Source organism: Castor canadensis, chromosome 4, assembly GCF_047511655.1.
Source record: "Castor canadensis chromosome 4, mCasCan1.hap1v2, whole genome shotgun sequence".
Taxonomy (NCBI): Eukaryota; Metazoa; Chordata; class Mammalia; order Rodentia; family Castoridae; genus Castor; species Castor canadensis.
Window position 1 is genome coordinate 112,369,191 of NC_133389.1, and position 23,971 is coordinate 112,393,161.

General features: G+C 38.7%; 1 protein-coding gene across 9 annotated transcripts in view; it reads right to left on the reverse strand.

Moving 5' to 3' along the window:
• The window catches only part of Acvr1 (activin A receptor type 1), a 127,425-nt gene that overhangs the window by 39,208 nt on the left and 64,246 nt on the right, over positions 1-23,971 (reverse strand). For 8 of the 9 annotated variants that reach the window (XM_074070835.1, XM_074070829.1, XM_074070832.1 and 5 more), the window contains 2 exons: positions 18,845-18,918; positions 777-1,040 (listed from right to left, as the gene is read on the reverse strand). In XM_074070835.1, coding sequence (XP_073926936.1) covers positions 777-1,040; positions 18,845-18,911 — 331 coding nt within the window. In that variant the 5' untranslated portion in view covers positions 18,912-18,918. Of the gene's footprint in view, positions 1-776; positions 1,041-10,137; positions 13,362-18,844; positions 18,919-23,971 lie in introns of those variants that run through there. The other variant, XM_074070837.1, reaches the window with a different exon arrangement.

Sequence of the window (23,971 nt, forward strand, 5' to 3'; positions counted from 1 at the left end):
GCTGGCTCACAGTTCAGTGAGAGCTCCAAGTAGCCTCTCTTACTCCACTTTGTTTTTTCTTCTTTCCTGAATGCAAAATTAAATAATTATACCTATTAAATGTACTACATATTAAGAGAATAATTTTGGCTTGGAGTGCATCTATTTAATCTTTTGCAGGCTTAAGATAGCAATTTACGGCTCATTTTATAAGGATTCACTTTCAGAGGAAGACTGATTTCTAGAGGATATGTAGTAAATACATGAGGAAGAAGATTCCATGTCAACTATAAGGCTCATCTGGCCTCTAGTTTCAGTAATAGATGATGGGGAATCAGATCTGGGAGAAAAGGTTAGTGATCCTTTCTTTGTCTCCTTCTTCATAAAGAAAGAAAGGCATTCTACCTGGTATCAATCTTGTGTTCCATTTTTGTCTCTACAAATAAGAAATAAGTATTTACTATGCAGAATTATTTCAGAAATTATAAAAGACATTATGGCCTCTTAACAGAAAGTGGTGTGGGTGGCATACACCTGTTCATAGCAACCTAAAGAGAACTTGTCAGCCAATCTGCCCCAAGGTGAAGGTCACCTTACTTACTTTCCCCAAAATGTCTATCCTTTTAGATTCCCCAAAGCCATTCCCTATTCTTCAACTAGAGTGACCCGTGTGGCCCAATGCCTCTGATTCAAAGAACAGGAGGGCAGCCTTGTGGCTGTGTACACCTTTACCCCCTGGGATTCAAGACAACAATAGCAAAACCCCTTGATCTACAAATAGAAAAGACCCCGGGAACCTTTAGTGGGCAGCTGGGCTGTGATGTTCCTGTTACACCAGTCCCCCTGGCAGCACTCCACAGCCTGGCCAGGTGATGGCGGGGTCTTACAGGTCATCTTCCCCTGCTCATAAACCTGGAAGCAGCCTTTCTGGTAGACATGGAAGCCATCATTGATGCTCAGTGAGGAGAAGCACTGCTGGCCTTCACAGTGATCCTCACTCCCACAGGAGAGGCCTTCACACACACACATGTAAAGTTTGGGATTGACCTTGGGTTTCTCATCTGCAAAGGAGAAATAAGAAGGAGGAAAAAAATCACTTACATGATTTTTACCCCCCACTGGGGGAATCACAAGATTCTTCTAGACCCTTCCACATAGTCACAGAACAGACAGTCATCACCACTGGCCATGATGCCCAGATTCTGTGGTGCTGTAGCTCGACCAATCATCAAATAATAATCATCTCTCACCCTACAACTGCATCTGTGGATGCTGTGTACTCTTCAGATCATATCAGGCCAAAGATTGGTTTTATTTTTATTTTACTTATTTATATTTGTTTACTTGCTTATTTATTTAGGCAATACTGGGGTTTGGACTCCAGGCCTTGCACTTGCTAAGCAGGCACTCTACCACTTGAACCATGCCCCACTCCTTTTTTGCAAGTTACTTTTCGGATAGGATCTCGTGTTCTTGCTCATGACTAGCCTCAGACCACAATCCTCCTATCTACAAGTTCCTTGTAGTCCCTGGGATTACAGGTACCCACCACCATGCTTGGCTTGATTATGAGATGGCCCCCCTCACAGCTGAGATTACAGACCTGTACCACCACACCCAGCCTCAGAGACTGGTTATCATCTGTTCATTGACTCCTTATATTGAGCTTATCCCACATGGTGCTTTCAGCTAGATGGGGTCTCCTATCCCAATTCTTCTATCCAAATAAAATCTTTTATTGGAACTTATTGTTCACCACCTTTATTTTGTACCAAAAATGGCTCCTTAATATATGATAGCTATTAACACCAGTTTCTGCCTTCATGGTACAATTAGTGAAACAAGCAATACTGACAGTCCTGCTTCAGAACCTAACTGCTTCAGAAATATCCTTGTATAACAGGAGTTTCAAAGATGTAGTCTATAGCTATAAATCCATGTTATCAATATTTCCAACCAGATGGGTAGACTAGCTTTTCAATAATAGCAACACTGAAGTTTTCATGTTGAATAAAACGGGAATTAATAACTACTTAAGAATTTTCAACTGGCAGAAAAAAAAAATGACACCAAATACTGAGGATGAGAGCATAGGGAGACAAAGGGAATGGAACAGTGTTTGAAGATAGCAACTTACATCTGGTGAGTCCAACACGCAACAAAAAGGGAGGCAGAAACCATGTAAGGGAAGCACGTGTAATCAGACCTTTCAATTGTCCCTTTCAGAAAACACTTATTTGCAGTTTTATTTTTCACATCACTCTTTTCCCCTCCCTTATTGGAATGATTCGTTCAGACTTGCTGGTTCTAACAGTTTCCACCAGCACAGAAAGAGAGTGAAGATAGACTGTAGACAGGCCAGTCCTATAGGCCACTGGTTATTTAGCCAAGACCACTATCACGAAAGTATTGCTCATATAAAGAAATCTGGCTTTCATAGCTCCCTCCAAAGGCCTGTGCTCCCTAATCCTTGAACCCTCAGTAGTAGATCTCTGAGATAACTGCTTCTTTCTTAAAATAACAGGTCAGGTGGCTGTGCTTTCAAGAGAAGACCTTAAGGTAAGGTCTTTGAAAATGTCAAGTTCATTTACACAGATTTGTGTGGGTGTACGTAAAGATGTGGGTTATCTCAAAAAGAGAAAAGTGTTCTTAATCTTTCTTCTTCCCTCTTCAAAGAAAAGGAAAAATAGTTCACTGCCCACTGCCATGTGGGTGCCTCGTCCTACAGAGTAAGTGCATGCAGACACACAGACACAGCCTTCTATTTATAATTGACTTGCTAGTTCTTTTGAAAAACCACAAGGGGCTCATCCAAAAGCAAAGACATGCCTGAAAGCAGAAAATCTAAAATAGCCGCTGACAGTGCTATGTATGTCACCAGTCTCACCCCTGAGAATCAAGAGCCCTCAGACATTTTTAATGAGCAACAATTTTAATGAGGAAAGAGATAGTCTTTATTTTCCCTGCCTAGAGAAAATCCAGCACCTATCTATTTCTATGAAGATAAGAAACATATATATCTGCTGACATAATCCAGCAAAAAGTTTACACTTGCCAAACGGGAGTTGAAAGATAATATTCCTAGGGAGTCTAGACATGTTCACCACTCTTGAATGGCACGAAGCTGGACTGAGGGCTGCCAACTATGCCGCCCGACAGGTGATGGTTCTTTGGAAGGAAATGGATGGGTGGGGTAAGGAGGAGAGTTAATGGTGTCACATTGATTTCTTTGTGATCTACAGTAGAGAAATAACTATATTTCTAAGACTGTGAAATAATGCAATTGATGCAAATCTGAAATACAAATACATATTTTAAAACTAAATTTAAAAAAAAATCATAGCTATCTAAGGACGTATGCCTAACACAATGAAGAGTCATGTGCCAGCTGATGCTGGGTTGGGAATAAGAGGTTAACATTGAGATGAAGAAGTAAAATTAAAACAAATTATTCAGGCACTGGTAACAAAGAAAACAGAATTTACTCAAATTGCTGCACGTAAGATCCACTAGGAAGGGCTGGAGTTGTAACTCAAGTGGTAGAATGCCTGCTGAGCAAGCAAGCACAAGGTCCTGAGTTCAAACCCCAGTACTGTCAAAGAAGGAAAAAAACAAAAAATCAAGATCCACTAGGAACAACCACCACAACCCATAATTGAACCAACAGAAATTGACAGTCAAAGGGCAAGTCACCCTGGGTTTCATCCATAGTACCACAAAAATAAAGAAATAGAAAGAAATGAATGGTCCATAATACTGAAGACTAATGACAGTCTGTTGGTTCTAATTTAAAATGTCAAATTTTTAAGAAATAAAATAACAACACTAATTTCTCTTATGTACTATTGCAGTGAACTATTTTCAAAGTTCCAGTCCAAACTAAATCCTAAGTCCATATACACAGTAAGGGACAATGTTTTCTCAAGGTCTCTAGCTTTTGACAGGATATGCAGACAGTCTGATAGATGTCTGGACTATAAAGAATTTTGCCAGAGGTGGGAAGCCTCAAGTAATTACTGTATTCAGTAAAATTTAACTACTATATCCACCTCTGCAGTATACACAGGCATGAAGCAACATTAACCTTAATCAGATCTTAACCCAGTGGGGTCATAAACAACAGCCAAAGGTATTTACTTGTTTATTAAATATTCTTCTTTAATCTTTTATATATTTCTAATAATTGTATAAAAAGACCAGGAATTGAGTACTTTTCAGTTGGTAGTTCTTTTCAGTCAAATTTTAAAAGCCAGGATTTACATATCCTACCCTCTATACTCAGGACAAAGAAAAAAGGCAAAGAAAAGAATGGTTGTTAATGATATATAATAATGAACTCAACTGTGATGAGGAGGAACCAGAGCTGAGTCCAGCAGTTAGTAATGGGAAAGTATAAAACTTTCTCAACTTCTTTCCTCTTTCGCTCTTTGCCTAACATTTCATCTTTTTAATTAATACATTCTCATAAAACTAATTCGTGTATTATTTTTTTATATACACTCAAATATAAATGAAGGCCCTAAATTGACAAGGATATAAGAATGACTGCACATATACACACATATACATACACATTAGTTAAATGCCTCTGTGGCAATTTCATCTGCCAGACTGGGTTAGTTTGAAGAGATGCCAAAAGGATTTTCTAAGCTAGGATTATTAATTCAACAAAGGTAGAGCATTCTCAAGATCTTAATATCCACAATTCTTAGGAATTACAGTAGGCCTCAAAATGTCCATGACTCATTTTTTCAGTCTTGTCAAATTTAGGAATCACCATAACATGTGTGGGCCTGTGCTATTTTATTTGGGGTGGGTGTGGGGGTAGGGAGTGCCTTAAGGATCAAACATAATAGCACATAGATCCTTAATCTCTCAGACCATGACATAAATACAATAAATATCAAGGAACACCAAGGATAATCCTGTACAGATAATCATGCCCTGTGACGGATTTTCCACAGTGCAGACAGGAAGCACCATATCTGATGTGAAGCACTTTACACTTGCCTGTGTAAATAACCAGGAAGTGCCCTGGCAGAAGGCAGCAAGTGGACTCCACCTAATTGACATTCATTTAAATAATTCAGTAATTTAAATGTCAAGCCAGAGGTAGTCCCTCTCTGTAGAGCTCACCCACATTGTTTGTTCTAAAAGGCACCTCCCAGAATTGCTCAGTGTTATGGCTGGCTCCATATGCCCTTTGTGTCACCAGAATGAGGATGGTGTGAAAATGCCGGCAGCAGGGAAAGGCAACAAGTTCTGACCACAAATGGAGGCTGCCTCCTTGGGAGAGAGAGGCCACCAGAGAAGACTGGGGGGTGGGGTGTTTTAAGGCTGGCTCTGCAAGCCAGAGGCACAGGCTGGGAATCCCAGGAGTTGACCATAGTTAAATCTTTAAAAAGATTTTTGTTGTTCTGGGCAAAACTCAGCTCACCATCTGGACACACCTACTCGGAGACTAATCCTAGACTGGCAGAGGAAGAGGCAGAGCTAAGAGCATCACTGACTTTTTAAGACTGTTTGTAGTTTGGGATTATCTTACTTCATAGTAAAACTTTCATATTTGTATTTAAGTAGGACTTTAGCCATCTAGGCACAATACTATAGACTATCTATCCCCACCTGCCCAGCCATGCACTATATAATGGTTTAAAAGCACTTAAACTGAATATTCTAAATGGTGCAGAAAAGCCTACATTTCCCGCTAAGGTCTTTGATACTAGACAAATAAGAAAATGCTATAAGTGGCAGATATGATCCATCCTAGGGATCAGCAAAAGAAAGAGGTTGAAATTTTTATAGACTTACCTAAGAGTAGCACAAATAATGCAGTAATTAGACTGCAATTACAAAAGTCCAATAGCTCAAAACATGTATAGGCCTAAATGGGAACTACAAACATCCTGGCCTCCTTCCAACAGTCATTTGAAATGGCAGTTTATACTCGGTTTATAGATTATGGGAGTCCTTCTATCATCTCCTAATCCAGGAGCACAGTTTGGCACTTTCCCAGAATCTGCAAGCATTTGAGATCCCTGGCATTAAACAAAGGCTTAAGGAAGGATTTTTGCAATGCCCAGTTTCATTGCCAGCAAGCCTGCTCCTAAGACAGAAGCACAAAGGTCCATCCGGAATGCCTAGTGAAGAGCATTTGATCCTCCAGCAAGAAGGCAGAATATATGCTCAGAAGTAAAATACACCAAGTGTCCACCAAATGCTCTCTCACTGTAAAACACTCAGTTAAGTAACCACATCAATTTTTATCACAGAGATTGGGGCTTAGTAAAGTTGTAAAGCAAAGAAGAAAACGCATTTCAGAAATTCTGAGAGAGAACAGAGGCATTTAAACGAGATTGCATATGATTACAATGACAACAAAAATGTCTAAGAGTTTTGAACTCATGATGCCTCTACTCCAAATGTGTTCCTTTCTAGTGTTCCCTAAATCAGGGAATGCCATCCACATTCATTCCACTATAAAAGACTGATTCTCTCTGGCTTCTATCACTCTCAACATAAAGATCAGTCTCATCCCTCCTGTTTTTCAGCCTCCTTTTCAGTACCTGGAAGCCCTAGAAAGGCCTTTCAATGTGGAACTTCCTCCATATTGAATGCTAATCTCCCTCCTTGCCAGCACTCCCTCCACCTGGTCAGTTCTATCAACCACACTGATCTCATCTCCCATGTTAACACTCAGCATCTATGCTCAGTTGTTGTTGAATACCTAGCCCCTTGCTTTAGATCGTAAGCCCACCAAGGGAGAGAACTGCATCTACCATGTTCCCCATTATATGTTCAGCCATGGCTTCACTACAAGCAGAAATACAAGCCTGATATTTGCTGTGGTATGAAGTTTCTCTTCACAGAAAGGATTTAGAGGTGGGAAGAGAACTGATGCTAGCTTTCAGAGCAGCCTGAGCCTATAAAGTCTTCAAAAATCAGCACAGATCTTAAGGCAAGGCTTAGTCACTGAGCTGGCATGTCTATGCAAACCATTTCTTCCTAGAGGAGCTTGCTGCACCATCACTACTCGGACTCCCATGTATAGAAAATTAGGACTTTCTGCGGTACAGTAGGTTTTCCATTAGGTTTTCCGTTGTTTGTCAGAAGATAAAAGCAAAATACAAGAGTTCCTGAACTAAAGGAACTCTTTAATACATTTATAGAACAGCTGGGCTTCTGTGGGTGGTCCTCCTTTGGCTGGCTGCTTGAGGGACTTTAGGTTGGTATGATGCTATAGTGATCAAGGTCATCAAAACTCAGTAAGTGCCTTCAAGGCCAGTCAGCTTAGAGCGATACATGCAGGACTTGGCTGCTTAGCAGAGAAGAGGCTGTCCCTGGTCTTTGCTGCCATTTTTCCCCCCATCAGTGAAATAATGGCAAGTTCAGCAGAGAGTGAGGAAGGATTTACATCATTTTCCCTTTCTTGCTTCACTAAAGGTGATAAGGATTCCTAAGTCATTCTGCATTTGAACTGCTGAAGCTGAGAGAAAAAAAAAAGTGCCATCTGTTTATTTTATGTCTGGGCTGACTCCTTGTCTCTGAAAAAAAAAAAAAATCGCTGTAAATTAAGCCTAATGCAGCAGCCACACCTTCTATTTCAAAGCCAAAAACTCAGCCTGTTTTCAAGTGACTAACAGATGAAAGAACAGTGTGGTAATGACCTAAGACAATATTGGCCTGTCTTTTCCATATTTTTTATGATTCTCTGAATGTAGCAAAGACTTGGTGTTCACATATGCACCATGCTTGTGAAGCAACTCCTTAATATAGGACAAAATAATGACCTTTTCATTTTGTCTTCAAGCTTTTGAGCCTCTGCTTCACGGGTTTTGTCTTCTGCTTCACAGAAACAAATGATTACAAGGCCTGTTGGGAACTACCTACTGACGAATATTTTCATAGGCCAGTAAATAATCTTTTTCCACATATGCCAGCGCCCATGTCTAAGCAAAGATCCAGTTTACAAAAAGTAACAAAGCCTAAAAGGAGATAACTGTTAGTCCCAGTGAATTAGGAATGGCTTCTTTACAGAAGCCATTCCTTGTTTAGCTTTAGAAGAGAGTAGGGGATGTGGTTCTATCTACTGACATCTCAGGCTGGGCTGGAGGCTCTTTTCACAGTACAGGGAAAAGTGCCGGTTTTGCTGACTCACTTTTGGTTGCTTCCCCACCTCCTTAAGTAAGCTAGCCAGGCATGCCACTGCGGGTTTCCTACCTGGGCTCTCCACTAAAACTTTTGGGTTTTATAGGAAACCTTAAACAAGAGTCTCCAGATGGGCTACAACAGTGATGGAAGAGTCCCTGGGTGGGTTTAATGTCTAGTTCTATATGCCTGTTTCTCCTTTTGTGCCTTACTCTGTCCTTCCCTCTGGGATGAAGGGATTGGGCCTCCTCCAAGGTTGCCAATCTTGGCTCGAGTTACTAACAGAAGACTTCACCACACTTTTACATTCTTTCCAGAAGTTTTCAAGCCATATAGATAAGTTCTTCCAGTATTGGGCAGGGCTCCAAATTTGTTGAACAACAGTCTTGGAATGAGGCCCCTGGATACTATGGCAAAAAAAATTAAAGGTAAAACTGTCCTGAGTGAGTAATTTCCAACCCTAGCTTCTTATCCTACCTACCCCAGAGAAGCACACAGGGACCAAGGTTACTTCTGGATTACTTTCTTTCCATCCTAGATAAAGACAAAGTGATTAAAATATTAAAAAGGGTGAAAAATTGGGGCAGAATCCAAACCTCTGATATTACTTTGGCCCATCCCCCAATTTCCCAATACATTTCCTAAGCCCTATCTGTAGCAGAGCTCCATGAAAGGTTAATGAAGAAGGGAATCCCATGAAGTCTCATGAATACATGCCTTGTGTGTCCGTATGCCAGCCTTTATAACCTGATCTTTGCTTTACATATCTTCTTTCCTCATCAGTCTAATTAATACGATCCAAAAAGATTTCATTAATTCTAAATTCAACACATTTAAGAAGATTGGCTTACTAGTATAAAATAAAGACCCTTCAGTCACCATGAGAAGGATGAGGCAGGTCATTTTGAGCTTACTGTTTTATCCCAAGTCCACAGAAATACTCAAGGTATTTCTTGATAGTTTGTCAATGGGAAGAGACAGCATTTCTTCAGAGTGCTGTGAACCAGAACTGGCTTTTCAAAAATTCCATCCTTCCACCTCAATCTCTGCAGCATGACAAACCATTCCCACCTTCCATGATAATCTTGGACTTTGGCTAAGGAAAGCTAGCTAAATCTGAGATGTGTCACAAGGCCATTGGCTTGGGAGCAAGAATAACTGAACACAAACCCAGGCAAGGGCAACAGGCGGGAGTTTCCACAGAGTCCCTTTGGCTCCTGTAGCAGCAGATCGCTGCTGGCCTAAAGATAACCTAAGTATCTACGAAGGGTCACTTTTAAATAGTAGCTTTAATACCGCCAGTCATTTCAGAAGTATTTCCTTCCAGAGCCTGCTTCCATCCACACTGGCATGCCAAGCTTGTCCAACAATGGCAAGCCTGCTAAAGAGATGAAAGCCCAGAAGGAAATGGAAGGAATCCCAAAGGGGAACAGACAGCTCCCAACATGCTATGGTTCTATTCTGTAATTCAGTGTGTGTCCACATTGGAACTGCTGAGAAATAACAACCTAGCAAGGAGACTCTTTGTTGAAGTCATCTATTGATAATCACTAGGAATTAAAGAGTAGGTACAGAATAAAATAAAATAATTTAACTCAATGCCTCCCCTTTCTAAAGCTGAGGTAGCAGAAGCTATAGGTGGCTGCCATCCAAGAGTTTTTTAGACTCTTTCCTTCTAAGAGAAAACTTACATCTTGGTCTACTGGACCACTGCTTAGCTGAAAGGACAATTAAATGGAACCTTCAGACACATACTGTACATACACAGCCACAGTGGTCTCACTGACCACACAAGCGCCCAACAGATATGTCAGAGGCCTTTTCCTTTTTCTTTCTTCCTTCTCTTTCTTTCTTTCTCTCTCTCTCTCTCACTCTCCCTTCCCCCCTCCCACTCCCCCCCATCCTTCCCTCATCCCTCCCTCCCTCCCTCCTCTTTCTTTCCTTCCACTTTCAGCAAGGTCAACATCACCAGCTCTTCCTAAGAGTCATTAAAATCTGCCCAGACCTCACCTGTCCACCAAGTGAGTCTCCATTGTCCTAGCTGGCAGCAGGCCAGGGGCTGGTGTAAAGGGACAGGTGCTCACTAGGCTATTTTCAGTTGCTATCAGCTCACTTGGTAGCTGCACATGCTCAAGAGGCAGCAAGTTTTGCTTCCATTTCACACTGTGGGCAGCCAAGAGACACACACCTTGCACAGCTGCCAAGACAACCAGCTGCCCAGTGCTCCTCCCAAGACAGAAGCAACATAAACAGGGTAACCTGGCCAGCCAACATGCCAGTGAGCAAGCTGTACCTCTCATTTCACTGCCTGGGTTATTCTGAGCTAGGCTTATTGACACTCCATGGCAACAAAGGAACAAAGGGCCAGCTAAGAAGGATTTAAATATCTTGCAAAAGTTGCTAGAAAAGTCAGCAGCTCAGACTTCTGTTTTTATAATAAAATTAGCGGTGTAATTATTATTAGATTATTGTTCTTTTGCTGCTGTTATGTTATTTGTTAGCTACTTGTAACAAAGTTCTACTTTTTTAAACTAAAGTTTGTTTCAGCTTGACACCATTTAGTTGAAACAGTTAGGATGACTTTGAAAAGGCAGCAAGCAGGTGGGCCTGCCCCACAACTGCAGGAGGACTAGTTTTTCTCATTCCTTTTCCACAATCTATGATCTACTTCTATCATTCCACTCTTTCAAAACATACCAATGGCCTCTACTTGATCTTTCCATAGTTCTCCTCTGCCTTCAGATTACAAGACAAACACTTTAGGCACAAGGTTCTGCCATACTGCCAGGTCTTGACTCTCAATCTTAATTAATCCCTTGTATTCTTGTGACCCCACGGGATTACCTCTCTGGCTCCATCCTTCCCCTGCCTAAAATAGTCCTTCCTTTGCTGGCCTAGTGCCTATTCATCCTTCAAAACTCTGTCTTCCCAACTCCAGCCCAGCGTGACCTGAAGGTCTTCCCTATAAGGAAAATACCGGTACTGTGTTATAACCTCAGGTTTACAACTTCTATCTCTTATGCTACTATCACCTTTATATTTCAATAATATTGTAGCAACATTATTGATTCATTGTCAAATATTTATTGTGCACCAACTACATACCAGGCAGTGTCTTAGACACTAGAGCTAAATACAATAAACATGACCAAATCCCAGCCTCTCACAGTCTAGGTTCACTCTGTGTCCAACATCTTGCATTCTTATTCGCTATGGTCCCTGACTACAAGATGGGTGCATTTACTAACTCCATCATACCATGTGATAACAAGCACAGAGAGGCAAAATGACCACACCAGAAGAGAGAAGGGCAATGATAGTGTCAGGCTCTGTCTCTTTTCTGAAGAAAGCTTGATTCCTGTGCACAGCTAAAAGCCTTACCTTTCACTTTGACAGCAACACCATTTGACCATCAAAAAACTATCCTAACCCTCTGCAAAATTGAAATTGTGAAGTATATTAACTAGGACATGAAATTAAAGAAGAAGAGAAGTCATGACTCTGTAATTCTACAATATTAAATACATCACAAGAGTCAAATTCTAAACCATGCTTATGGATGCTGTATTTTTCTTTTCTATCCTTTACAACTTTTCTAAATGAATCTCTGGGGCTTGGTTACTTTTTGTTTTTGTAGCTGCACCAAGACAAATACAGAAGATAAAAACAAATGCAGCAAAAAAAAAAAAAAAAGAAAGAAAAGGCCACCTCTGCCCCCCATCACCATTTGAATAAAAACTAGAGGAAGGGTTATTTTTTTTTTTTCTTGCAAGTGAATTTTACCACCACCTTTCCATGAGGAATTTCTCATTCTTCCTCCTATCCTGCTCTCCTTCCCACATCCCCAAAATATACATATCCTCAGAAAGTGCACATTCTGTTCTAACCCAAAACAAAGAATTTGCCTTAACCGAGCATTAACCCTGACTCTAGGAAACACCCTGCTCTGCTTGTGGGACTCGGATTCAGCTCACTAGAATCCAACAGCAGCTGTTCCAGTGTTATGAACAAGACTGAGAAGGCGCAAATGTAAACTTCCTTCTTCCTGTCAAATCACTGGCTTGGAGACAGAGGATGAAGTTGTGAAAAAAATAAAAGGTTCTAGGCCAGCTTTGTTGGAGAACATGCCAGAAGACCCAAGATCAAAGCGTTTACCTGAAGAGGCTGGTGTTTCTTTTTTTAAACTATGGGCTTTGACCCCCTTAGTGGAGAGTGAAATCAATTTAGCCCATCTTTTTAAGTGAAACAAAACTGACAGAATTTTAAAAAGAGAAGAAATAGGGGCACATTAAACACATTAAGAGTAATTACTGTTTCATATAAGTATTGTTTCAGATGTGAGTGGATCCTGTATGCACACTGAGTCCTACTCTAAAACATTTCTTGCTGTGACTCACAGTCAGAATTTGGAAAACCACCGCACCCTGTATGTTACACTATCTTGGAATGACATGAGTTCTGAGTAATTGTGACTATTATGAATATTATTACCTATGGAAGTTTGCCTAAAGTCATCCTTGTGGTAGAAGGAAGTTCCAGAGGGCAGTTAGTTTTGAGAGTTGAAATTAATTTTCAAAAGTGTTTTATTTTCCTTATTTTTTCTCTTTCTTTCCTAAAATGAAAGCTGCATAAATGACAGTCCTTTAAGCCTGCTGTATTACCAGTTTTCCTACAGAACAAATGTTACTTCTCATCCCACTCTTGAGACTTATCTATCTTTATAAAAGTGAAAGCTTAGAAACTATGGTTCAACACACTTGCTGCTGACCACAAGGAAACTTCTTCATGAACTTTTGTGTTAGACTTGTTTCTCTACCTGTTCAATACTTCACTTTGTTTGATGTGAATTTGTAGTGAGTGCTAGTCATTCCTTTCTTACAGTCTCTATTTAAAATAAAAAAATAAATGGATGTGGCTCTACTTTAACTACTCAGAGGAAACAAACATTTCCCAGGAAGGAGAGGCTAAAAACAAGCTTGGTTGCAGGTCCTCTTGCTCATACAGAATCATTTTCCTATGTAAGAAAATTTGATAATTCAGAAACAATCTTAAAAGAATACAGCTTCACCAGATATTTATATTGTAGGGTCCAGTAGTGGCAAAAAGCACAATTACATCTCATCTCTCTCCCTAAAACCGTCTCTGTTTTGATGATATCATAAAGAAAAAGATTTTATTCTGGACAAAAGGGATAAATTATATGAGAAATGAGAGCAACAAATTTAATACAGAGACATTTCTTTTACATTCATTCGCCCCTTCGAGAACTTCCTGAGTAACTCAATAATGAGAAATTCAAAGAAAGGCTTACTCTATTCTTTCCCCCAGTGGCAAAGAGGGGCACCTTTGTGAACCCTAACAAAAGTCCATTGAAGTTATCCTTTTCCTTCCTTCATTGGGTAATTGGGTTGGAAAGTCTGAGTGGTGATGGCTTTGAAAATACTAAAATCCAGTCAACTCAAAGAATAATTTAGAACATAGCAATCTGCTCTAAGACAGGCTGAAATCTCTTTCAACAAAACTGTTTAAGTCCAAACTCCTTTGCTATCATAAAGTCTAACTATGGTTGGTAAATTTAATACAATGAAGCCTGTTCTAGCTTTGAAATATTTCAAAAGGGGCATTACTCCATTTTAAGTACTTGTGTCATGGTCTTCACCTGCAAATCCATAGAGACAAAAGGAAAGCCAAGTGTGGAGGATCTGTCTTCTCCCTGGTAGCATTAATAGCAGTGTTAGGGGATGATTAGTCTCATTAATGGGAAGGAAAGAGAAGAATATACAGGTAATTAGGACTCAAGTGCTCTTCTAGTGAGAGCAAATAAAACTCTTCCTGCAGCTAGAAGTCATATAGATAATGAACATGAGAGATGATTACTGGTAGGAGAGACAAGAGAAGTAAAAAACACAAAGCCAGGTGAGGGGCCTCACTGTTTGCTATTATTATAGCTCTCCTCTCACCCTCTCCAACAGACTGGATTGAACTAGATCCTAGTGTGCACCATACAGAAAGTGAATGTGGATGTCACTAATTTAGGGCACTGAAATTGGGGGGGAGGCAATATTTTGTAGAAAATTAGTAATGATTGAAGCTCTTGAACACTATTCCTCAAAGTGTATTATACTTTTTGTTGGCCATGAAACCTTAAGAGCTTTAACCAATCCAAAGCAATCCCCCTGCCAAAAAAAGTCCTGTCATGTTAGAGCACATAGTAGGCATTCAAAAGATATTACCTGTAATCATCAAAAAGGTAGTTACTATAGGCAGCATTTCCCCCCACAAAAAATACTTTTTTTTCTTGCCTGGAATATTTAGGCTTCCATAGAGTTTGAGAAATGTTCTGAAGTAAGTTTACTCAAACTCTTATCTAAATCACTGTTTGGACCTACTATTTAAAGTGTTATCACTATTTCTAATAAAAATGAACAGGGGAGGGGAGGAGGCAGGAGGGGAAAGGAGGACATTTGGGAGACAAAAGAGGTAAAAGCTGTTTAATTTTATGGCCAGTGGAATATTGGCACATAAAATCTGCATTTATTTCCCAGTACTATATGACATTTTGGTGCAAGTATACATTGTGCAATGATCAAATCAGTTAGCATGTTAATCTCAAACACCATTTCTTTATGGAGAAAACATTCAAACATTTCAAATTCTTCTAGCTTTCTTTGAAATACACATTATCAATTGTCTCCCTACTATGCAACCATACCCCAGAATTTATTTCTCCCATCTAACTATAGCTAAGTATTCAGTGACCAATCTTTCCCCATCCTAGTTTGTTTGCTTGCTTGCTTGCTTGTTTTAAAGCAGGGTCTCCCTGTGTTGCCCAGACTGGCCTTGAATTCAAATAATCTGCCCACCTCAGTATCCCTAGTAGCTGGGACTACAGGTGCATATCACATGTCTGTTCCTTTTTGCTGTGTTTGTTTGTTTGTTTTAAAGAACTAAGACTATATAACAAAATAAATTAGAACAAAATCTCCATGAATTTTACTTAAGCCCCTACAATGTCATCTAACATCATTGATGCACAATTACAAAGCAGCTTTTGTTGCTCTGTAAACATGAAATACGGGCATATTTTCTTTTAAACTTGGTAGAAGCTAAGTATCAGGTAAGCTATAGTGGTAGTGAAAAGATTTTTGTTATCTGCCCTATTATTTACCCCTTTTGGTTAAGCATTTTTTACTTAACATATTCTTTACAACTAATGTTGAATATATTGAAGTGTATTACTAATAGGATTCTTCTGTGGTTTTTAAAAAAAATCCTAATAAATATATAAAAATAAAGAGTACCTTTCATGCAATATGCTGTTGACAGTTAACAGAGTTGAGTCAAGAAGAAAGACAACAACCACTAAGACAACAGCTATTATGATTAGTGCACTCTTGCTTAGAGCACTCACTGGATGTTCTTTAAAAAGACAGCATTTCAACCCAAAGATAATGGGCTGTTTCTCACACTCCTGTCCATATCTGTAAGCATCCTAGAGGTGGTGGTATATTTAAATAGCAAAATTTTAGTTGAGAGCCATTTCCATATTAACCCAGACTAACTGGTTTCATTATGCATCTCCACTGTACAGAAAGAGGTCATTTGCTGGATTCTTCAAACAGTTTAAGAGCTGGAAACGAAAATACAACCAGTAACAAGGCTGTTAACATTGCACCATTAATGCCATTTTCATGCCTCTCTTTTCCTCATTCTTTCTCCATCCCTTCTTTTCTCTTCAGGTTACTTTTCTACCTCTATTTCTCTTCCACTCTCTTTTCTTGTATTTGCCTCTATCACATGCCTATCCATGATATCAACAGAAACCCAAAGGTACTGCTTAAGAACATATACAACTGATAAGGTATCTAGCAAAAGGTGTGGAATTTGAAGAGAAATCAGTCATCAAGAGTCTTAGATATTTCTAGTAATAAGCATATTAATTTAAAAGGAGGGAAGAAATCCTAGAAACATGCTTGATACAAATGTCCTCAGGAACTGTCAAGTACCTCCTAGGGGGGTAAAATTGACCCTAGGTGAAAACTATTGCTAACTCAACAAATTTTTCCAGCTCCAATACAAATCCATTTCTTCCTATTAATTTTTTCAACATTACTGCAACAGGATCTTTTTTCCAAATGTTCTTGGCACTAATTGATACAACTGCTGTGTTACTGCAATGTCTTTGACAACATTGCTTAGAGCAGAGTCTAAACTATAACTATCTGGATTGGACTCTAAAAGCACTGTCCAATACAAAAAAAATGTGAGCCACCTTTTATAATTCTAAATTTTCTCACAGAAGTAAAAAGAATAGGTGAAACTTACATTTTTATTATTTTGAAAATCCAATTCGAACCTTAAACATCCAGCATATCTCAACTCCTATTATTCATATCTCAAGTGCTCCAAGTGACTAGTAGTTTCCATATAGGACAATGGAGACATATATGTCAATAAATATGGAGAGAAGATAGGATCAGATCAAATATTGTAAGTCTAAAATACAGCAAAATGGACTTCTAGTATATTAAGCACTGATTTTTCCATAGTGTTGATTATACTAACTTGTTTAATTATATGCCTCATTGGAAGTTCACCAATTATATAAAACAGACCAAAGAACCTGTATCAGGGGCATTAGCCTATATCCCATATGATCATAACAAGGCTGAGGTTCATGCCATAAGCACTGCTCTTCATGGAAGAACCTGAGTAAAATAGAGTAGGCACAGCTATTTATGTTAGGTAAGATAGAGTTTGTACTTTATATATCTACAAAGTTATATACCAACATGCTGAAAGCAATTACATATAAGTACATAGAGTTATGAGTGAATTTTATTTTATTTTTCTCTTGGCTATCTACTTTGTGCTTTTCAAAAGACAGTACTATCACCAAACAACTTTTTGAAAATGGCAGGAGTTGGGGTAGGATGGGGTGAAGCTAAGAAAAGACCAAATCCCTTGAAATGCATATGATATCAACAGCTAAAATTTAGCCTGCTATGGTATGAATGCTTGTGTCGTCCCAAAATCCATGTCAATTACTACCACCAAAGGTAATATTATTAGGAGGTGGGGCTTGTGGGAGCTGATATAGTGCCTTTGTGAAAGAGACCTAAGAGCTAGCTAGCCCTTCTACCACAAGAAGACATAGGGAGAAGGCACCATCTATGAGAAATGGGTCCTCACCAGACACCGATTCTGCCGGCACCTTGAACTTGGACTTCCCAGAACTATGAGAAATAAATGCCTGTTGCTTATGAGCCATCCACTTTATGGCATTTTGTGTTATAGCAGCCCAACCAGAGCAAGACATAGCTATGTCCCACTACACATTCATTTATATGAACAACCTTTACATAATTACTTTAACCTAACACCTAACTCTGTTATTCATAAAATACAAAGTGTATATTATATTTTTTATTGTATACTAAACTTCCTTTAAATATAACTACTACATAAGCTGAGGGTGTGTTAGGCAGCTTTCCATTACTATATCACAAATACTTGAGATGATAAAAAGAGAAAAAGTTTATTTTGATTAATGGTTTTTCCCATTGCCAATTGACCTGTTGCTTTGAGTCTGTGGCAGCACAGTACACCACCACAGGAGCACATAGCAGAGTAAACCTGTTCACCTCATGGCTAGGCGCAAAAGAGAGAAAGAAGAAGGGTAGGGTCCCACAAACTTCTTTGAGGAAAATCCCCAGTATCAGAAGATCTTCTAACAGGCCCTGCCTCTTAAAGTTTCCACCATCTCCCACTAGTGCCAAGCTAGAGAATAAGTCTTTAACCCATGGTGGCTCATTTCAGATCCAAACTATGGCAGAGAGTCAATGGTTCTCTGTTTTGTTAAGATTCTACCAAAATTTGTTCATTAATTCAGAAAGTTCAGTCACTGAAGGTAAGGACATTTGTGACAACTAAGCCACCAAACACAACCCTAAAGTAGTAATCTATTTTTGAAGATATATCAGATTGTCACATATATAGGTACGTGAATACACAACAGAAGCTCCCCTTTTCCTTAGGGGATATGTTCGAAGATGTTCCATGAATGCCTGAAACCACAGATAGTATCAAACCCTAAAATATAATGTTTTTTCCTGTGCCCTATGATACAGTTTAACTTATAGATTAGGCACATTAACTAATTAATAAGTAATAGTAAAACAGAATAATTATAATATAATATGAAAATAAAATAATAAATACTACAATTACAATTATTTTAAGTTTATGAATTATTTATTTCTAGAATTTCCACTTAATATCTTTGGACCATGGTTGACAAAATGCAATTAAAACTGTGGGAAGTGAAACTGCAGATAAAGGGGACTATCATACTTCATTATGTCTTCAATGTGCTTGTGCCTGACTATGACAGCATTTGCTTATATATAATGCTTTATTTTTAACTATAGAATTTTCTCTTTCTCCTTTACATTTACTTCTGATGGGGCATTATGTGGAATTATATTAAATATAATTAAATGTTATTAATATTAAATTATACATTGATGTATATGCATATGAATTAGAATAAAATATGCATCAGAATTGCATTTCAAAATAGTCAAGAGACATTGCCAAATATTCATTTATAAAAAGGGTGTGTTAAGTCTGGTAGAATTAAGAACTAACTAGTTTACACTAAGCCAAACAATACACAGCACACTTGTCCTAACCCAAATAGCTGTGACTTACTTACCTTCCAGACTCGGGGAAGGGAAAGCAATCATCATTAGCACAGGAAGAATCATCACTCCATTTACCATTGTACAACTGTGGAGGGAAAAGGAGACATATAAGTAAAAAGAAAAAATTCACTTGCAATGACATGAAGTTAGGCATGCAATCTTCAAACTGCCACTGAGGGCCCTTCTTAAAAATTCCTAACATATATTGCCTAATTTCTTGGTATACTTAAGCATATTCCCTTTTCATAGGTATAAACAAATCATCTAAGGAGTCAGTCAGATTTACCTGACTGGTGCTCTCTCTAAAGTAACCTTGTCTGAACCTACCCTCTTACAAAGAACTCGCTAAGAAAATGAAGGGAGTAAAGGTATAAAGGTTGAAGAAAATGCATTCCCAAAGATTTTAGGTTTGAATAGTATCTTACCATATTGAAATGGGCATTTTATTTTTTATTATCTTATTATTGTTGTACTGGGGACACACTGTGACATTTACAAAAGTGCTTACAATATATCTTTGTTAAATTCACCCCCTCCACCATTCTCCTTTATCCCCTCTCACCCCGCTCTTAGAGTAGTTTCAACAGATCTCATTTTTCCATTTTTATATATTAGTATATGATATTTCCACCAAATTCACCCACCTTCACTCTTTCCTTACATCCTCCCCTCTCCTACTGATACAAAACCCCAGACAGGACCTGTTTTATCTCCCTGCACTGTTTTCTAAGAAAGACATTTTTGTTTACAATATCTATACAGAGTTGAATTGTGACATTCCCATGTATATATGTATTGTATCCTGAATTGATTCATTCCCTTTATTTTTCTCCTTTCTACCTTAGTCCTCTTCTTATGGCAATTTAAAAAGTTTTAAAAATTCTATATTCATTAATGTAGAAAGTACATCAATCACCCATATTCACCTGTAGTGTATTAAAAACTCTAAGAAGCATGAACACATTCTTCTAATATGATGCTAGAGATAAGAGACTGAATAATTCAAGACAAATTATTGTTTGAGTTTTACTTCTCTTTTAAAGGACTGGAGTTGAAGGAGCCTACATCATCACAGAACCAAAAGAAAAACACGAACAAAAACACACAGATGTCATTTAAAGCAAAGTGGTACTCTTCCACACTAACCTCAACTTTAACAAAGGATAGACATAATTAAGACAAGAAAACTTTTAAAATAAAAAATCATGGGGTTAGAGGCATGGCTCAAGTGTTAGAGAACCTGCTTAACAAGCACAAAGCCCCGCCCAGTACCACCAAAAAACAATGAATAAATAAATAAATAAGAAATCATGCAAATCTGTAATATATAGAACTATCACTCACAGAAAATTTCAAGTTGGGACCAGGCATGGTGGCTCCCGCCTGTAATTCTAGCTACTCAAGAGACAGAGAACAGGTCTAATCCTAGCCACTAGGAAGGTGGAGATCAGGAGGATCATAGTTCTCCACCACTGGGGCAAAGAGTTAATCAACACACCGAGCACGGTATCATGCACATGTGATTCCAGCAACACGGGAGGCATAGGTAGGAGGGCTGTAGTCAGAAGCCAGTCCCAGACAAAAACATGAGACCCTGTCTGAAAAATTACCATAGCAAAAAAGACCTGGGGGTATGAAGGGGTAGAGAACCTGCCTAGAAAGCAGGAGGCACTGAATTCCAATCCCAGTACAATCAAAAGATAAAAGGAAGAGAGGGAGGGGAGAGAAAAAAGAAAAGAGAAAGAAAGAGAAGAAGGAAGGAAGGGAGGGAAGGAGGGAGGAAAGGAGGGAGGGAGGAAGGGAGGGAGGGAGGGAGGGAGGAAGGAAGGAAGACATTTTAAGTTGGTGTTGGCCTAAAACTACATTCAAAGAAGTCTGATTTTCTGAGTTAAGAACTTTTCCATTTGAGTAATTCATGCAAATATCAGGAATCTGATGGCAGTTTGGTTAAGTGCAATTTTCTGGATAGTAAAATTGGGAAAACTGGTATAGTTCTTTGACAAACAGTCCAGTAACTATCTTACTCCTGTAGCTTCAAAGCAGAAGTCAAAAATCTGTAACCTGTTTGGAGTAGATACTGTCTGGCCGATTGTCTTAAAATTAATTGTTTCGGTTGGTGATCTGATTGTTTACTCAGTGTACTGCTATCACACCTTATAAGTTCTCATGAGAACTTACTCTTCTTTATCTTTTTCATAATTATATTTCATTCTATCCTTTCTCTAATAGCCAGGAGGGGATAAAGGGAACTGCTGAACAGATGCTAGTACAATGTTCTTGGACTCCCAAGCTTCTAGATGTATAAAACAAATTTCTTAGCCAAGTGCAGAGAGGCACATCTGTAATTTCAGCTATTGGAAAGACTGAGGCAGGAAGACTGCGTTCAAAGCCAACTTGGGCTATAATAGCAAGATGTCTCCAAAAAATTGCTTTATAAATTACTTGATATAAAGTATTTTGTTATAGCAACAAAATGGACTAACACTTGGTAAAAACCCTCTCCACCAGAAGTGACTTCAGCTCTCCAGAACTTGTTGAACACAGCTTGGAATCATGCTTATGGCATATACCCACACAACTCCAGAATGGGTACACACATTCAGAGGCAATGGGAGGAAACTCTTTAAGTTAGGAATAACAATTCTAAAATCTTTTTCATTAAACTGTTTTAACATAATAAAGTAGTAAATAACTGACAGGTTTACTTGTGTCTGTCTCAGTTCCCTATGACAGTCTAGTAGTTCATGAGGAATCTTTGGAAGAGTGGGTATTACAAAAAGAGTATAGATGATATACTTACAGAGTACAGTCATGTACTAGAGTGTCAAGGATCCATTTAAGTGGAATTATAAGTTATTCTTTCTAATTACAGAGAATGAGCCCTCCCCAAATACTGAGTGTTCTAAAATCATTAAAGAAACTAGAGATTAATTAGGTTACTAATGCAAGCACCAGAGAAGATTAAGAAAACAGTTGTCTGACATCACCTAATCCTAGTAGTCCCTTCTTAAACACTTTACTAGAGAACAGGAATAATATGCAGGTCAACCAGACATTATACAGTCTCCCCAGATTTCAAAATTTTTTAAGTGGATTTGCATCCACTGTCATATGTAATAAATATCATCTTTACTCTCTAGAGATTTTCATTAAAAGCAATTTACCATCACCATTTGCAATATCTTAAATATTTCATCTTTAATTTTTTTAAAATTCTATTTTGTGCATTACTATAATTTGGATATTGAGTGTTCCCCAAAGGCCCATGTGTTAAAAGTTTGGTTTTCAGGGTGACACTTCTGGGAGGTGGTAGAACTTTTAAGAGCTGGTGGAATGGAGGGTTCCTTTGGTCATTGGGAGTATGGCATCAAAGGGATCCAAGGTAAGACACTTAATATCTCTGTCTGCCTCTCAATCCTCATTGTCACCTACCTCTCTTTGCTCCACTATCTTCCATTCCTTGATTTCCTTAGCCCCACTCACCTTGTTCTTCTAGCAATCTAACTGGCACAGTTCCTGCCTGCCTCTGGGCCTTGGTACATGATGGCCCTTCTTTTAAGACATGATCTGCCTAGTTACCACTCACCCTTCAAGTCTCAAATGTCACTTCCTTCTAGAAGCTTGTATAAACCCTCAAATACCTTATTCCCACACTGTTAATTTTCACTCATAGAAATCACTATAATTACATATTCATACTTACTGTACTTCTGAACATCTCTCTTAAGACTAAACTCCAAAATACCAAAATTTATACACTCATTCATCACTGCCAGGGCCAAGCTGATACCCACTGAATACTTGTTTAATTAGAATTCTCTTGAACTGGAGGTGTGGCTCAAGCAGTAGAGCACCTCCCTAGCAAGCACTTAGTTCAAACCCCAATACTGCCAAGAGAGAGAGAGAGAGTGAGAGATTTCTCCCAGAATTAATAAATTCAATATGACTTTAAATTCTAAAAACTTAGCAGCCATCCCCACCATATGTAACTGCAAAGGAAGACTATCCCCATAATTTAATCCATACAGTTTAGTTCAGGTAACAATAAACGCTAACAGCTAGCAAAACTCAAAATAAAGAACCCTTTCATGATTTTTTAAAAAAATCTAAAAAACAATCATTGTTGCCATATTTTCCATGCCACAAAGCCAAAACAATTCCATGTCCATCTGGGCATAGTGGCTCATCCCTGTAATCCTAGCTACTCAGGAGACAGAGATAGGGAAGATCTTGGTTCAAGGACAGCCCAGCAAACAGAAAGACCTGCATCTCAACCAATAAAAAGCTGGACATGATGGCACATGCCTGCCATCCCAGTTACGTAGGAAGTGTAAATAGGAGGACTGATCTCAGTCTAGGCCAGCCCAGGCATAAAAGTGAGACCCTATTCTAAAAATAAAGCAAAAAAGGGCTGGTGATGTGGCTCACGTGGTAGAGAGCCTGTCTGGTAAGGATAAAGCCCTAAGTTCAAGCCCCAATGCTGCCCAAAAAAACCCAAAACACAAAACCAAGTGTATTTACAGATTGTCATTATGCAAACAAGTTAGGCTTAAATAGGAGGCAGAAAAAGAATTATAAATGCAGTCCCCCAACCTAATCTACTGCTTAACAGTAGCTTTAAAAAAAAAGCTGCACACCAAAGAGGAACAGAATGAAGAAAGAGAAATGTTCTGGAACTCTCTGGTTATATTTTAATTGCAAGAAACACCAATCTGGGTGTGATAGTACACACCTGTAATTCCACCACTTGGGAGGTTGAGGCAGGTGGCTGGTGAGTTCTAGTTCAGCCTGGGATACATAGTAAAACCTGTCTCAAAAAACAAACAAATACAAACCAAAAATCAATATGCCAAACTATTGAACTAAAACCCCAAAGATCTATTTCTAATTTTAAAACATGTTTTTCTAACATAAACTTTCAACTCCCCTGCTCTTGGCAAGAAAGACTGACTGTGGAAAATGAGAGTGACACAATTAGTCAATCCAGGGATACCTTACTCCAGTGGTTTTCAAACTTTTAAAATTTTATTTTATTTTATTTTTGGTGATACTGGATTGAACCCATGGTCTCATGCTTGCTAGGCAGTTACTCTACCCATTGAACCCTATTTCCAAACTTTTTGATCTCAGGATCTCTT